This window comes from Mugil cephalus, chromosome 3, assembly GCF_022458985.1.
Source record: "Mugil cephalus isolate CIBA_MC_2020 chromosome 3, CIBA_Mcephalus_1.1, whole genome shotgun sequence".
Lineage (NCBI taxonomy): Eukaryota > Metazoa > Chordata > Actinopteri > Mugiliformes > Mugilidae > Mugil > Mugil cephalus.
Window position 1 is genome coordinate 23,468,873 of NC_061772.1, and position 15,559 is coordinate 23,484,431.

At 42.1% G+C, this 15,559-nt stretch overlaps 2 protein-coding genes and 1 non-coding gene across 3 annotated transcripts; 2 read left to right on the forward strand and 1 right to left on the reverse strand.

Moving 5' to 3' along the window:
- The first annotated feature begins 160 nt into the window (after positions 1–160).
- On the forward strand, positions 161–6,244 carry LOC125005457 (KH homology domain-containing protein 4-like). The gene is made up of 14 exons (XM_047580812.1): positions 161–318; positions 951–1,224; positions 1,331–1,450; positions 1,556–1,632; positions 1,806–1,858; positions 1,976–2,181; positions 2,628–2,836; positions 2,954–3,014; positions 3,290–3,347; positions 3,571–3,806; positions 4,142–4,246; positions 4,360–4,445; positions 4,535–4,674; positions 5,076–6,244. The coding sequence occupies exons 1-14, from the start codon at positions 290–292 to the stop codon at positions 5,207–5,209; spliced, it is 1,788 nt and encodes a 595-aa protein (XP_047436768.1). The 5' UTR covers positions 161–289; the 3' UTR covers positions 5,210–6,244.
- On the forward strand, positions 2,407–2,538 carry LOC125006016. Its single transcript, XR_007112518.1, has one exon. It is a non-coding gene; the product is annotated as a small Cajal body-specific RNA 15 (non-coding RNA).
- A 5-nt stretch (positions 6,245–6,249) lies between the features above and the next one.
- On the reverse strand, positions 6,250–15,137 carry LOC125005456 (fibronectin type III and SPRY domain-containing protein 2). The gene is made up of 13 exons (XM_047580811.1): positions 14,970–15,137; positions 14,534–14,820; positions 14,018–14,113; positions 12,784–13,017; positions 12,575–12,597; positions 11,744–11,865; positions 10,269–10,430; positions 10,045–10,179; positions 9,718–9,871; positions 8,446–8,579; positions 8,004–8,136; positions 7,742–7,918; positions 6,250–6,649 (listed from the first exon to the last, which is right to left on the reverse strand). The coding sequence occupies exons 2-13, from the start codon at positions 14,807–14,809 to the stop codon at positions 6,400–6,402; spliced, it is 1,896 nt and encodes a 631-aa protein (XP_047436767.1). The 5' UTR covers positions 14,810–14,820; positions 14,970–15,137; the 3' UTR covers positions 6,250–6,399.
- Positions 15,138–15,559: the final 422 nt, after the last annotated feature.

Consider the following 15,559-nt stretch of genomic DNA (forward strand, 5'->3'; position numbering starts at 1 on the left):
TTGGGTTTTTTTTTGTGTGTGTTCTTTATTTTATTTTATTTTTTCAAAAAGGCTAGAATGATAAGGGGTTAAAGGATAGTATTTAGCTTTTGTTTGTTTACTAATCTAATGAGCCACACTCCAGTCCGGTAGGTGGCGGTATTTCACCCTTAGGTTGGTTGCCACCCGCCAATCAAACCCAAAGAAGGAGAGGAAGAAGAAGAGCGAGCGGACCGATGGCTGCGTTCGTTTAGCGGCAACTGCTTTAGAAACTGTTTTAATTTCACCGCTGGTTTAGTGGAGTGGTGCTATGTCTTCGGGAATGACTGGGCAAACACCGTAAGTGTCCGTTTGGGTTGCGAGTTTTAAAGACATTCGATAACTCGAGCTAACGTCACACGGCATATTTACATCCAGGATCTTGGCCTGCTAGTAGCACTCAGTCCGTCGGGGTTCATTTTTTGGGCTATAACGCCATTATAAGTAGTTTTGCCTGAGTATTATGTTATCATACCACTAAAATACAATGTCCCGATTAGACATAAGTGGAAATGTGGTTAAATAAGTATCTCAATATAGGGCTATAACTTACAGAGTGAGCTAGCACTGGATTCACTTCAGGCTGTTAGCTTAGCTAATAGCATTGGCCTAATATATGTGATATGAAAGTACAGTCAGCTAAATCAAACCACGTGACCCTTTAAACTCTTGTTTAGCGATACTAAACACCGATCCACTAACGTTTCCTAATGTCGAATTTAATAGTGATAAAAAATAATATATGATGAACTGTGAAGAGCACTGATGTGACTGTTGAATCCCAAGATTAATTTTAGATGTTTTCATTATGTGCTACAACTTCAATAAACATCTTCAAATAATTTTTTCATGTATTTTTTTTTCTCGCTAAGCAGCATAGTTAACCAGATGTTCTTCTAATTAAAAGTTGTGTTTTGTTTTTGTTCTTCCAGGTGTTTAAGCAGCCGTTGGGATCAGCCGGCCCAGCCTAAACAGAGTGTAGATGTACGGCAGCAGAGGGCCCATGAAAATGCAGCCCACCCTGTCTCTTTACCAGGAGTCATGGCCGCCCCTGGTTCAAACAGCACAGCTTCGCTTGCACCAGAAACGGGAGAAAAGCCAGCGCCTCAGGGAGGGGTTGAAATGGCTGCAGCAATGGCTGCTAAGATAAACGCTATGCTTATGGCAAAAGGGAAGCTCTTAACCCCTCCACCATTACTTGCAAAGGTGAACAATCCCAAAAGCCTGTGTCATCTAGCTGTCAATGATGTGTCTGTTTTTGTACGTTTGCCTCCCGGACTTACAGTTTTCCTTATTATGTCACTGGTTTTAGACCCCTGCAAGTTTACCGGTGCCAACTGTCACGGAGGAGATGGTGGTTACAGAGGTTGATATAAACGACGTTCCTATAAATTGTAGGGACCTTCTTACTAAAGGCAAAACACAGGAGGAGGTGAGTGGAAAGTGGCCACCGTGGCGCGTTATTTGACACCACACATTATTTAAGAAAATATTATTGTATTTATTTATCCAATATCCATTGCCTTTTTTTTTCCAGATCCGACAGTTTAGTGGAGCTGTTGTCTCAACAAAAGGTCTTTACATGACAGATGCTGACAAGGGGAAAGCAGCAGGGTGTGTATTAGCGCGTACAACTTTTTGTGTTGTAGTGATAACAGTTTTTTCAATAAATCTAATCAGTCATTTGAATATGAAATGGTAGGCTTTGTGGTGATAAAAGAACATATGTTTGGAGGGTGACAATTGTTCTGTGTTGCCTGTGACATTTCTGATTTTCTCTCTTTTAGACTAAGACCTCTATATTTACACGTCCAGGGGAAAAACCAAGACCAGGTCAACAGTAAGTAGCACTTTTTATCTGCTCAATATGTTTATGTCATTCATAAAAGTGTTAAGAATTTGTAATGAGGCACCGAGTAAGACAAATGTCTAAATATTGTCTTATTCTACAACATAGAGGCTGTGATGAGGATTAAGGAAATCATCTCTGAGGACCTTTTGAGGGCCTCCGCAGCATCAGGAGGGCAACAGGTGCCGGTCATGCCACCAATCACACTTTATCCTCAACCTCCCCGACCGGTCATTCCCACCCCAACACCACGGATGCCTAACGCCAACGCAGTGCCAAGCCAGGGACACCGGCCCGCTGCTCCTCATTCAGGGGTAAGTCAACAAGGTGTCTGTAATCAAGTCCAAACCTGTGTACGGTTGAATACAAAATGTTATTGTGTGTACTGTTTATTTCAGCATTACATGAACTCTTGTAAGCGGGACTACTATATTCTGACACTCCAAATTAAAATTAGAGATTGTATGAAGATACTTACACAGACCTGGTGGCATATGTTCAAAGTCTATTACACTTCTTGTCTCGTCTGCACTTTAAAAGTGGAGGTTAAGAAAGTGAGGCAAAAGAAGACTATATTGCCTTCACTGATACCCACCTCCAAAATTAAATAGCAGAAAGAACATCCCTGGTCTACAGTGAAAAGCCTTGGATTACTGCATCTGCTTACAAAACTCTTCTGTCTCTATGTTTTCAGTGTCAGTGAACAGCCTACATTTGTAATGCATATTAAAAAGAAAAAATCCACATCTTTTGTTTCCAGAGTTTTGTCCACACAAAGATTTTTGTGGGTCTGGACCAGACATTGCCTTCGTTCAACGTCAATGAAAAGGTCGAGGGTCCAGGAGGTTCGTACCTGAGTCACATCCAGACAGAGACGGGAGCTCGAGTCTTCCTCAGGGGAAAGGGCTCTGGCTACATAGAGCAGGCATCAAAACGAGAGTCATTTGAGCCGCTTTATGTCTACATCAGGTACGTTTGTTTGAATGAAAGAGGACAGGAAGGGTTGTTTCTAATTATTTGTGTCTGTTAGTTATCTGTTAGTCTTTTACTGAGTGCTTCTTCCTAATTATCCTTTGTGGTTTGCAGCCACCCGAACGCAGCAGGATTGGAGTCAGCGAAGAAACTCACAGAGAGTCTGCTGGAAACTGTACGTTCATAATATTGTCACTTTAAATTAAATCTAATAAGTCTTAAGTATCTAATGGGAGGTATAAGAAGGTGAAACTATTGAAGCGTATGGTTTTCACTGATACCCACCTCCAAAAGTATGAGTGGTAGTGTGAACCACCTAATCTCCAGAGAAAGGTTTCGAGTGCTCTGCACCTACCCACAAATCCATTTCTCAGTCTAAGTCGGTGCCAATTTTGTGTCATTATGTCTAGCTAATTATATTCCTTGTGTTTTTTTTCCCCCTCTTATCAGGTGAGAGCTGAACATGCGCGACTGGTGTCGACGTACACGGCCACAGGCTCCACACAACGTGAGTATCCTTTTAAACTTTTTAACTAAACAAGCAAATTCCAACAGGGTGGCCAAATATCAGGTTCTGGCTGACTGCCTTCTTCTTGTGGTAATTAATCCTCGGCTGACGTCTTTAGTGGCTCAACAATAGGCTGAAGTACTAGGTCACAGTTGTGAAAACACCCTGTTATAGATCCCTGTGATATATGCTATTAACTCAACGTTCTATACTTTCATTTCAGCATACGCAGCACATGGATTTCCACCTAATAGCAATTACTCTAGCCAGGGGTCCTGGTATAGCTACCCAGCAAATGGGTATGCTGGCGGCTATTCAGCGTACCCAGGAGCCGGTGGTTATTGGAGTAATGCAAATGGTCCCCCAAGTCATTCTAACATGTCGACAAACCCTCCATCTTCTCAGGCAATGGTTCAGTATCCGGTGTGTCCTAGGAAACCACATCCCTATCTTGTCCAGGTAATTAGCAACAATTAAACTGCCACTACTTGACATTTCTAGTGTTTCATGTTTTAGTTTGTCAGCTTCGACTGTAAAATACTCTGTTTAAATAGCCTCAAGTTTTTTATTATGGTCTGATCAGCCACCATAAGCCCCAACTATCTCACTTTATGATATGAAGCAGGAACAGACGGTAAAATATTTTTAAAATGCTCACCGCCAAAGCTTTTGGTACATGTTGATCAGTCACTGACTAGATATCAGTTATAATTCTTTACTGCGAGCGAGATAAAGTATGAAGGCATTTGAGGACCTGGCATCAGATTGTATGTCCTGGTTTTTCTCTACGTAAGGATCCAGGCAGCAGTGAGGGCGTGGAGCCTGAAGAATCTCTGAGCACTCCCCTTGATTCAGGAAGTCCTAAACAGCATTTCCTGGAGGCGGCTAAGGACGAACAGGTACATAAATGCAGTTTTAACATAAAAGTGCAATTCCTAATATACATGCAGAGCAAAACCTGTTTATTTTTTGTGCATGTCGATATGTGACAAACATTTTCTTGTGTGTTTAGCCCACCAGCAGCTCTCCAAAGAGCCCTGCTCGCCAGGAGTCCACCCTTCCTGCATCCAGCGCTGGAGAAGAGAAAGTAGCAGAAAGGTCTGATAAAAGATTTTGTTTTCCTTTCCTTTTCCATGTTATTCTTAACGTTGTTTGTGTCATGTAGATATTAATGTTCCTCTCTCCAGGTTTCTGATGCCTCCACCGCCACCTCCCTTCGTGGCCCCGGCCCCCGTTGCTCACAAAAGGCAGAGAGACGCAGCGAGAGACGATCCGGCGAGTCATCCCAGCAGCAGCAGCAGCAGCAGCAGCAGCATCGCATCAACGGGTAAGGCATTTTATTCTGAGAGCCCGAGTACTCAGACATTTCTTCTGTGGAGTGGTCTGTTGCATGAAATGGCATCTCCCCCCATGGAGCAATGGGGGAGGAGTGGAGACCTGTGTGAATCTCTCCGCCGGTGGAACTCACTAACATGCTCTTCTTGTATATGTTTTTTGTCTTTCCCTTGTTTTCTCTCTCAACATGTGTCCCCGGACCTGCCTGTTATGGATGTGTGCTCTGCTGCCGTTTCATTTGATATCTTCCCTCCCCTGGCTGTGGATCAAACGAACTCAAAAACCACCGCTAACTTGGGGCTCCTCAAATGGGTTTCTTTGCCTCCCTCCCCCCTTCTCTCCCACCTTTCTTCTGCTTTTCTCTGTCTCTCCATTTTTAATGTGCCCTCACAGGCGTTCCAGAGGACGTGCCCCAGAAGAAGAAGTCCAAGTTGGAAGAAGATGCGTCAGGGCTGGTGCCCTACGGAGGAGATTCCTCTGACGAAGAGGAGGAGAGGACACACAGCAGTAAGACAGATAACTCATAGCCTCTGCCCCGTCCTGTCCCTAGTGTCTAGGTTATCCAGACCCAAAGTCTGCATTCAGCCTATCGACCCCATCTCAAACTCAAATCACATTCAAGAGGAAAAGTCCACCTTTGTAATACACATATACACTGTTTGAGGCTATACCCGTGTTTTTTCCCATGTTTCTCTCCATTTACTACAAAGAACATATTGCTTACCATTTCCCAATAAAAATATTCAGTATTTTAACGTCATGGTTTTTCATTAATCTGAAATTTCTGATGCCACTACAAGTATTGGCTTCCCTTTTAGGAAACGTGTTGTATTTGTAAGCAGTTTAAACATGTGAAACAACACCAGCATAGTCTTTGAATTACACCTGTTAGTTCCTTCTCTAATTTTCTTTACATTTTTACGCTTTGGTTTTTCTTTCCTGTGTATTTCCCATAATGTCTTTCTAATCCCATGACACATGAGACATGTGAGCCAGTTGGTTTTGGTCAAGTGGGCATAGTTAAATATATGCCCACCTGTTTAGCAAATGTAAATATAGATGCCAACTAGTTCCCCGCCACTGTGGCTACATGTCATTTAGGAAATTGGAGCATTAAAAATCAATTTTCTATATTATCTCCCTTTTGTTATTTCTGACTTTTGTGTACTGTCTGTCTCTTAAGTGTTTAATTCCCAATGTTTGAAATTACAGAGAAAAACAGCACATCATCAGTGACCTGTTTTAACAGTGTGTATGTATTCAGGGTGGACTTTCCCCTTTTTTAGGATGTGAGTGCAATTGTATAAAAATTACAAAGGGAGTTGTTGTTTTTTTTTTTAAAAAAATGAATTTCTTTGTTTTTATTTTTTTCCCCCAATGCATCTTTTGTCAATCAAAAACAAAAACCTTTTCCTCTTTTTGAATTTCAACGCCTTGTCCGTTGCAGTTACAGATGGTTTAAATACATATTGTACAATTGAGTGAAACCATTTTGTATCTTGGAAAATGGTCTATGCCTGTTCCCATGGAATATTTAAGTAAAATAAAAACAGCTGAAAATCTCTTGTCTTTTATGAGGAAAGTCGGTTCTTTCATGACTTTGGCTGTTGTTTGTTTATTTAATTTTAAACCGGTTTAATCCCAGAACTTTGTTCAGTATTAAAAGCAAAGTTGTATCATGCTCTGGTCATGTTGATACAGGAGATGATCTCTGGAGTCAGATGAATGCGTACTCCGGAGCCTCGATGCCGTTGTGCACAGTCAGCGCCCCTGGGTTGTCCAGGCTGAAGCACGGCTTGACGTAATTTCGGAAGTGACACTGGAAGGTGTGCAGGTGTTGCTCCAGATTCACATTAAAGAAGGACAGAGTCCCCCTCTCGTAGTCGAGTGCCAATCCGATCCGCACAGGGTTCACTGTAATCCTCAAGTCAGGACTCCAACCGTTGTGCAGAAACTCGTATTTGTGCCTGTTCGAAAAGAAAAAAAAGCAGGCAACATCATGACTGTGGAAAAGATGTTCTAAATATAAAAGGTTTTTTTCTTTCCCCTCATCCTGTTTAGGATCATTTTCCCCCCACTGCCAGCCACTAGGAAAGCAGATGCTGAATAGTGAGCCAACGTCAGAATTTGATGGCTGGGGATTAAAGGAAAATAGAAATGGGATTGTGTTAAATTGTGCGTAGGCAGAATCAACAAGAAGAAGATATGCTGCTCCGAAGCGTTCGCTAAATGTGATAATTCAGCTCTCCTGCTTTATTCCAAGAAGAGTTGCCATAGAAACACTTTTAAAGCAACAAATCTTCAATTGGGTTTTTTTTATTTTCTGCCTTGAATGGGCTTCGTTTTTTCTTTTCTTCCTCACTGAGCGGATGCACAATTTTTTTTTTTTTTTTTTTTTTTTTTGCTTAGGAAAGGACATTTTCTAAAAGCTAAAAATACTGAATTTGCCCCGTTTCCATGAACTACAATAGCAGCCCCTCAGAGGATCAGCATATTAATTCCGATAACAGAGAAAGGCAGAAAAAGTCTGTGCACTTGATTTGTGTAGCGCTGGAAAAATAAAAAAAAAAGCTGTGTTTATCCCAGCTTGTGCAACAAAAGGAATAAGAATATTTTAACTGAATAAAAACATGACCGGGCAGAAATCTACTTAGCCACCGCACTTGCCTCGTTCTTTGTTGTCCCACAGTGAGACAGATGAACCTATAAAATGCTGTTACGCTAAACAAGCGAGCATTTAAAAGTTGAGAGGAGTATCGTGGGCTATCAACAGGGAGTTCTATATCCCGTTGCATTACTTTTGTATTTATTTTGGAGGCGTGATGCGAGAAGGAACGCTGTCAGTGTCCATCACAGAAAGAGATCTTTTAAATGTCCACTATATTAACTGTCTTTTACATTAGAGGTCCCTGAGAACCCAGACATCTGAACAATTCTCATAAAGCAAGAAAAGTCTAAAATATAAAGCAGATCCAACCATACCGAGTGTTTTTTAAACTGAAGTAAACCCAGGTGACTCGAGGACTCTAAATGTAATATTTACTCATGTTCTACGTTACCTGGACGGACTGAGAATGTGTCTCATGCACCAGGAGGTACCGTTGGCCCCGAGGTACGAGTTCCTCTCCGTGTCCTCGTATGCCACCCCGATCCGAAACTCGGTCCCGTCGTCCACCTCAACCTCCCAGTAGTGTCTGCCCCGCACTGGAATCAGATCCGCCAGCACAGCCACACACCTGCGCACGCACAAGCGCACTTTACAGATCAACACGTCAGTAAAAGTCTGTCGTGAAGTTGACTCCTGTCACACGAGCAGCCCACCTGGTGAAGGTGTTGTCATCTAAGGCCATAGCACTTATTGGCAGTTCCTCATCCCCATAAAATATAGTGAAGCCATCCTCGGAGAACGAAAGGCATGGATGGGCAGTGCCTTCAAGGAGGTAGAAGAATGTACCTGCACAGGTAAACAGATGTGGTTAGCCACCACATGAACTAGTGATGAAATGTCTCCACATGAGGAGTAACTAGTTTATTTATTTTACATACTTTAAATTAAATTTAGTTAGCTGACTGATAGAGCAATGGAACTGCAGTCAATGGAGTAACAATATAAAATGAACAAGCTCAGTGAAAGCAGTCATGAGCAGAAAGAGTGATTACAGAGAATGTTTAAAAGCTTGTCATAGTCACTGCCGGCCAAAGCTACCGTGACTAAACCGATGTGGGATGTTTTTTTTGTTTTGTTTTGTCTTGTTTTCTTCACCTGTTGTGGAGACGGTAATAACTTCACTCCTGTTGCTGGGCCCGCCAATGTTGACTGCTCTCACATAGATGAGGTAACGTCGCCCCGTCTGAAGCTGGATCTGACACTGACAGGTTGGCACGGCAACTACAGACCTGGAGAATTCACCAGTGGGACACAATGCAACACAAAATAACACTTTTTAAAAAAAACAAAAAAAAGATATTAAATGCAGACTGATTACCACCTGTGTAGAGCTTTGAAATGACATTTTGTCTCACAAGTTGAGAAGTACTAGCTATGTGCTGTACTGTATACTGATCAGGCATAACATTATGACCTACTGTGCAGGTCTCCTTTGTGCCTCAGTAATAGTTGTGACTCATCACAGAATGAACATGGACCTCCTGAGGGTGTCCTGTGCTCTCTGGCTACAGAACATTGTTAGTGGGGGTCCTATGGGTTGAGGAGGGGGGCCCTCTGTGGATCAGGTTTGTTCCAGATACTTGATCAGTTTTGGATCTAGTGAATTTGGAGGCCGGGTCAACACCTTTTCCTGTTTTTCATGTTCCAAACATTTCCAAGCAGAACACTGAATTGACACAAGGTGGTTTTAATGTTGTGGCTGATCTGTGTTAGTAGGGTGATTAAGTAAGATCTGTGTCATATTTGAACTAATAGGCTCATTGCACTTGAGGCAGCTAAGGTTGCCCTGCATGACTGCGCATTTGAGTTCTCAGATAAACGGTTCGGCCGTTCCCTGAAGTGACCAGATGCAAAATGAAAATGACCCCAAACGCACGGCTGATATTCTCACTGACAGTGCTGCAGGAGCCGGAGCTAAGAATAGATTTTCTAGGACAGAGTGCGTCTTGATTCAGCAGCTACCACAACCGTGGGACCTGAAAAATCCCAGGCAAGCGCTAACACTGGGCCTGTTTATTATAAGTATCGAGGCAAAAGCCTTATTAGAGGAAAAGCCAGCGGAGATAAATATCACGGGGATCTTTGAAGCTCTGCGTGTTCTGAGCTTTTCTATTTTTACTGAGCTATTTTAGCTTTGTCTTTGTGTGAAAGAGCTTTTTTTTATTTAAAAAAAAAAACAAAACAAAAAAAACACATGACAAAGAAAGCACAATTAAATCTTGGGCTTGTCACTAAAGCTGAGGACACACTATAAGATGTGTGACCGACTCCGACAGCCGAAGAAAAAGAGAAGGTTGGACACATAGGAAACAGCGTCAAAAAAAAAGAGAGATGACAGCTTTAGCTGAGTCCCAGCTGTATTCTTACTCTGTAATGCTGCTCTCTGTGCCGTCCGTACCCATCTCACCGAGCTCCACGGTGTAAGAGTCCACAGGGTTGGTGTTTCCTGACTCCCAGCGGATCAGAGCTGCCACTGGACAGCTAGCACACTCCCTCTGTCTGATCACCGGAGGCAGCGGCACTGGGGAGGAAAGATTTAGACTTTATTCTCTCTAATATCAACCATCTGAGTTAGACTAAAGAGTAGATAAAACCACATTTGAATGGGATTTATGCTCATTATGGGACAGCAGCACAGCTGTTTAATTTGCGCAATGGCTCCTCGCGTCATTGTGGAAGCGTGACATTTATTACCTGTCACGTATAAGGCCTTCTCACTCGCCGGACTGATGCCTGTTGTATTGGTCGCCGTCACCCAGAGCTCATACTGAGCGTTGGGCAGCAGATCTGTCACGGTGCAGTGGGTCTCCTTCACTTTTACCTTGCTTACTGACGGGAGAGCACAGGTTTTTAGTGGCCCCCGGTGTTCTCATGCAATGCGACCCCTGCAAGGCAAGGCAAGTGTGTCTGCGTTATACCGTGTGGTGCGCAGGTGCTGTCTGCCGGCGTGTCCTCCAGCACCGTGTAGTAGAGCTCGTAGTACTCCACCGTGTCGTCGGAGAACAAGCTCCAGCACACACGCAGGGACGTCTGCGTGGCAGAGTTGGGGCTCTGGGGGTTGATCACGGGTGCAGATGGAGCTGTTTTGAGACAGTATTGTTATGGATTTAAGCAGAATTGTATTTTAAGCTCAACACTGAGACATCTATGATTTCTAAGGGACTTTGAAATTGAATTTACATTAAAAAAATCCAAACTATGCAGACGACAGAGTGGTGCGATGTTGTCTCACTATAAGGAGGTTTTTGGTTTGAACCCACTTGGTGTCCTTGCATGTTCTGTGCATGCGTCAGATTTCTACAGGTGCTTCCTTCCACATTCCAACGACATGCATGTTAATTTAATTATTGATTCTAAGTTGGGTGTAAATGGCCTGGGCACCTGAACAGGATGCACAACTCTCACCCAGCTATGATAGGCTCCAGGTCCCCAATCATGAGGATGAACAGCAATCTAGGTTTAAGAGGCAACTTATACAAGCGTGCACTCTTGGTAATGCAGGAGACCTTGTTTTATGTAGTCACGTTTTTATGCATGTTCATAGAGTCTGTGATTTTGATGAAGGAGGAAGATGTAAATGTATTTTAATATCATAACACATTACTACTCAAATATTTGAATATAATAATAATAATATCGCTGTAATTTTGTCTTTCTAAATAACTAGTGTGGAACCCATTTCCTCCCAAACACCACAACCTGCCTCATGTTCTAGGAAATTCATGGGAGTTTCCATCATCCAGCCTGGGGATTATTTGTTTTATTACCTATTAATCTGATCAGCCACAACATTAACACCACTGACAGGAGAAGTAAATAACATTGACCATATCGTGACATTACTGTGTTCTGCTGGGAAACGTTTGGGCCTGGTATTCGTGTGGATGTCACTTAGACATTTACCACCCACCTAGACCAGACCAGGCACGCCCACCCCATAGCAATGACACTTGCTATGGGAGCAGCCATTCCCAGCAGGATGCAGGCTGACACAAGCACACACATACAATAACGGTTTAGGAACAACTAAAAAAAACAAAAAAAAAAAAACACCACATTCTCCAGCAAACTGATCCAGCTCCACTCCCATAGTGAACGCTACAGAACTTCTTTTGTTCCTTATTCTATCCAGCTGCATAACAGCTCATCTTTTTGTAACAATTAAGCTGCTATGACCAAACAATTTCCCTTCATTAAAGTATGTCTGAGTCTAAGGTGTTGACCTGACCTCCAAATTCGCTAGATACCAACCTGATCAAGTATATAGTCTCTGAGCAAACACCATACCACATGTTGTGTTAATAGACATGCAAATGGTGTTTGAAGGCACTGTGGGTCAAAGTCAACTCTGCGCCTACAGATAAGAACTCGGTGTGCAGTTTGAAAGTCAGACCTGGAACGACGTTGATGGAATCCATCATGGTTTTGACGTCTGACAGGTCAGCGAGAGGTGTGTTAAATTCAAGGGACGTAGCCAACGTGAGGTCGACCTCCTCTTTGGAAAACTCCTCGATCCTAGGGCAGAATGAGAAGGAAACGGTGAATTTTAAGATTTAACACAAAATGCAGAGCAGCTAGTGTCATGCTCTCTGGATAACTCAAAAGGAATTAAGTGCAACAGTAATAATCATTGTTTTTTTTTTTCTTGCAAGTTTCAGTCATATCTTTGTTGTCTTTGTAGTGGATGTCACAAAGCAAAGCTAAAACAACTCATTCAAGTACTTTCTACTGAGTTTAGGACTTTATTATGAACATCTGTGGATGAATCCCACCTGAAACTCACATGACCAGGGACCAGGTTTATTTCATTTTTTTTTTTTTTTTTTTTACACTTCCAGTGAATGGTACCGAAACTTTGTGGGGAGAGATGTTTAGACGGTGCTGTAAGTGGCTGATAAATTACATTTCAGTCCACCTCTCCTGGATAGTTTCAGCCGGAAAAGACAGACGGTTTGAAAATTGGTCCAACTGCCTTTTTTAAGCTTTGTTTTTGTATATACCATGGCCAGGGTGACTGAGAATCTAAACAATGGATTTCGTGGAAATGCAGTCATCTGACGAATGCCTGTAAGCGGGACTATGGGTAAAGACTTTTCTGGAAAACCACTGTTTCCAAAGCCCTGAATTTCATGCTCAAAATGTGTACTTATATAATAACAGGACAGGAGAAACATCCACATGCAGTGTCACACCGTGCATAGTCACTGAGCAGCATTGTAATTACCTTTTTATGGTGGGCATGACAGACTGTCAATAAAAGTTAAAGAAAGCAGGTGAACAGCAGAGTAAAGAATATTTCATGTCCACAATCACATTTGCCACGTTTTCCCTATAAGTTAACTTGAGTTAATGATCACCATGTATAAAACTGCACATCTTTTTTTTTTTATGACCGGCTGAAGAGAAGACAGAAACGAAAGCAAGCTAGGACACCTTCAGGAAAAGCCTCTTGTCCTGGCTGCGATGGATCTCCTGAGCCGTCTCGATGAGCTCCTTGGAGGCATCCAGAGCCTGACCGCAAGCCAGCAGCTGACCGTACAGGGCTTCCAGCTTGCTCTTCTTCTCCTCCTCCAGTCCAGCCGCCCTCTCGTCGTAGCGCTGAGACAACGTCTGCAGCACGTCGTTGTAGTGCTGCTCCAAGTGCTGCTCTTGACGGCCAAAATTCTCCTGTAATCACAGCGTTGCACTTATAAAATTTAAGCATTTGTTGTACTTGAGCAACATATGGACAGAAAAGGGACTAAAATGAAGAGATGATGACATCTAGTGAAACGATGAAAGAATTGTGTTTGATTCTTGAATTTAGACCCACATGGAGACATGTGGATGTTTCAGTTCTAACGATGTTATTTCTATTTTGGAGTAAGAAAAAAATGAACAATACTAGAAAAGAAGGAGCTCCAAATGCTCCCACAACCATAAGAAAATAGTAATGTAAATCAGGGGTCTTCACCGTTCACCCAAACTGACTGAGAGATTAAGTAGGGACCCCCTACCCACTATATGTGTTCTATATTAAATTCAGCCTAGTGCTATTTCTAAATATACATTATTATTATCATTTTTCATTCAATATTAAGCTATTCAAATAACACACAGGTTCAAATATTCATTTGACTGATTGATTGATTGACAGTGAATCACCATTATATACTATTTAGGCCTCAGTTGTAGTTGTAGTTGTGCTGATGGGAGCGAGCTGCACTGTTAGCTTCTCTGCTTCGGATACTGCAGTGTGCACCTAGGATTTCACCTGGGGACTAAATAGGCACACGGCCAATTGCGGGGAACCTGACAGAGATGTGATTGGCTCATCTGCGATACGGGCGGGGCCTACTGTGTACAGGAATCTTAGATTGACAGGTCTAGTGTTGCGCTATGTGTGAAACGGTGCACTATTGAGGCAACTCCTGTATCGTTGAAAGATAACGTCTTCTGCCTGCATTTATCAAATTCACTAAAATATGTTGGATTCATGTTGCTGTGTATTTAGAGAAATTTAAATTTGTGCGGAAAAATATGAAAAATGTCTAATGAGCCAATGATTTTGCGACCGCCCCCACCGTACCTCCACGGACCACCTAGGGGTCGTGGACCCCCTGTTGAAGACCTATGATATAAGTTATAAGTTATAAGTATAAGTTTTAATTATAATTTTTAACATTACCTCCACAGTAAGAAAGATTTCCTCCAGATGGCCTGCAAAGTTCTCCATCTCTGTAACTTTCCCCTGCAGTCGGTTTCTGATTGACATGGTCTCACCCTGAAAGCAATTCAAAGTCAGACATCAACTCCAGATAACCAGGAATATTGTTGTTTTTTTAATATAATTTAATTATTTTTAAATTCTATCTATCTATCTATCTATCTATCTATCTATCTATCTATCTATCTATCTATCTATCTATCTATCTATCTACTGTTTTCTGTTCCTCTCTGTGGTTTGGAAGCCTATATCTAAAGCGGACAGCTCCATCTTCTGGGACTTAGCTCTTACAAAGGAAAGTGAAATTAAATATGAAGTGGGTCCATGGTACTCAAGTACAATGCGGTGGTTATTTCAGTGCATAGTGGATTATTTATAGGCTGTATTTTTTTGTCCTCGAATATTAAAATATTAAGGCTGTTGATTTGAGTCATTGAAATTCAATAAAACAGAAATATGACAGAAATGTGTTCCCACCTCAGCTTGACCCTCCTTAAACACGTCATCGTCATCAGAATCTTCACCGTCTTCTGCTCCAGTGGGAGAGGGACTGCTGTCCTCACAGGGCTCAAAACGAAGGGACTCGTTGGTGTTGACGGAGAACCTCTGGAAGGTGGACACATCTCGGTTTGTCCTCCCTCCTCTGTTCGAAAACCCTGCGTACATGGTGGGCGACTCTCTGGTTGAGTCCTGGTGCTCAGCTTCCTCTGCAATCACATCCAGCACCCCTCCTCTGATCTCAAACAGGTCCATGAGGGCAGCGACTGAGGGAGAATAGACGTTTACATTTATGATTCAACACTCTGACCCTGGCACACACCAACCTGAACATTCATAGCCTTTCAGAATAATACTTCAAACACAGAATCAAAAACAAACCCACAGCAGATAGACCTTATGTTTTCATACTTACAAGAAACAAAACAACTCGTTTGTGTAGACAAATCTGCAGCAAAAATAATAGTGACAACAAGCAGCTCACAACAAGTTTCCAGTCAGCTCTGAACAGCCATTTCAGGCCAGTGTTGCCATCTGACAAACCAGTGCTGTAAGGAGTCCAACCCCCAACCAGCAACTGGGACATAAATAGACAGGACTCAGATTGCTCACATGTCATTGTATGTCAAACATGCCTAAATGAAATGTTTAAAATATTTATTGAATAAATAATAAAATTATAATTAAACTGCAGTTTGTTGACACTGTAAAAAAATAAAAAATAAATAAAAAAAATAAAAAAAGACCACTGCTTTGAAATGCATTGTTAAATGTGTTGATATTAGGGGGTTGGAAATCCCCGAGTGAGCATGTGATTCAAAGGTCAAAGTTAAACGTAATACCAGTGACATTATGGTGCTTTCAGGTCACCTCGTAAACTCAAATGTAGAGTAATTTAAACGTTTTTGATAACGAGATGTGATCTGAATTGTGGAAATTTTCAAATTAGAGGCTATAACTGATTTGTGATTATTACTTTTGTGCAAATTCCAAGTGGCGTGAACC

Bases quoted from the DNA above. Each gene is read 5' to 3' on its own strand.
- LOC125005456 (XM_047580811.1), bottom strand. From the start codon at position 14,809: ATGGACCTGTTTGAGATCAGAGGAGGGGTGCTGGATGTGATTGCAGAG. The intron at 8,137-8,445 runs GTGAAGAAAACA...TTACCTGTGCAG, and splicing joins TATTACCGTCTCCACAACAG to GTACATTCTTCTACCTCCTT. The intron at 7,919-8,003 runs GTGGGCTGCTCG...GTGCGTGCGCAG, and splicing joins GATGACAACACCTTCACCAG to GTGTGTGGCTGTGCTGGCGG.
- LOC125005457 (XM_047580812.1), top strand. From the start codon at position 290: ATGTCTTCGGGAATGACTGGGCAAACACC. The intron at 3,015-3,289 runs GTACGTTCATAA...CCCTCTTATCAG, and splicing joins CAGAGAGTCTGCTGGAAACT to GTGAGAGCTGAACATGCGCG. The intron at 3,807-4,141 runs GTAATTAGCAAC...TCTCTACGTAAG, and splicing joins CACATCCCTATCTTGTCCAG to GATCCAGGCAGCAGTGAGGG.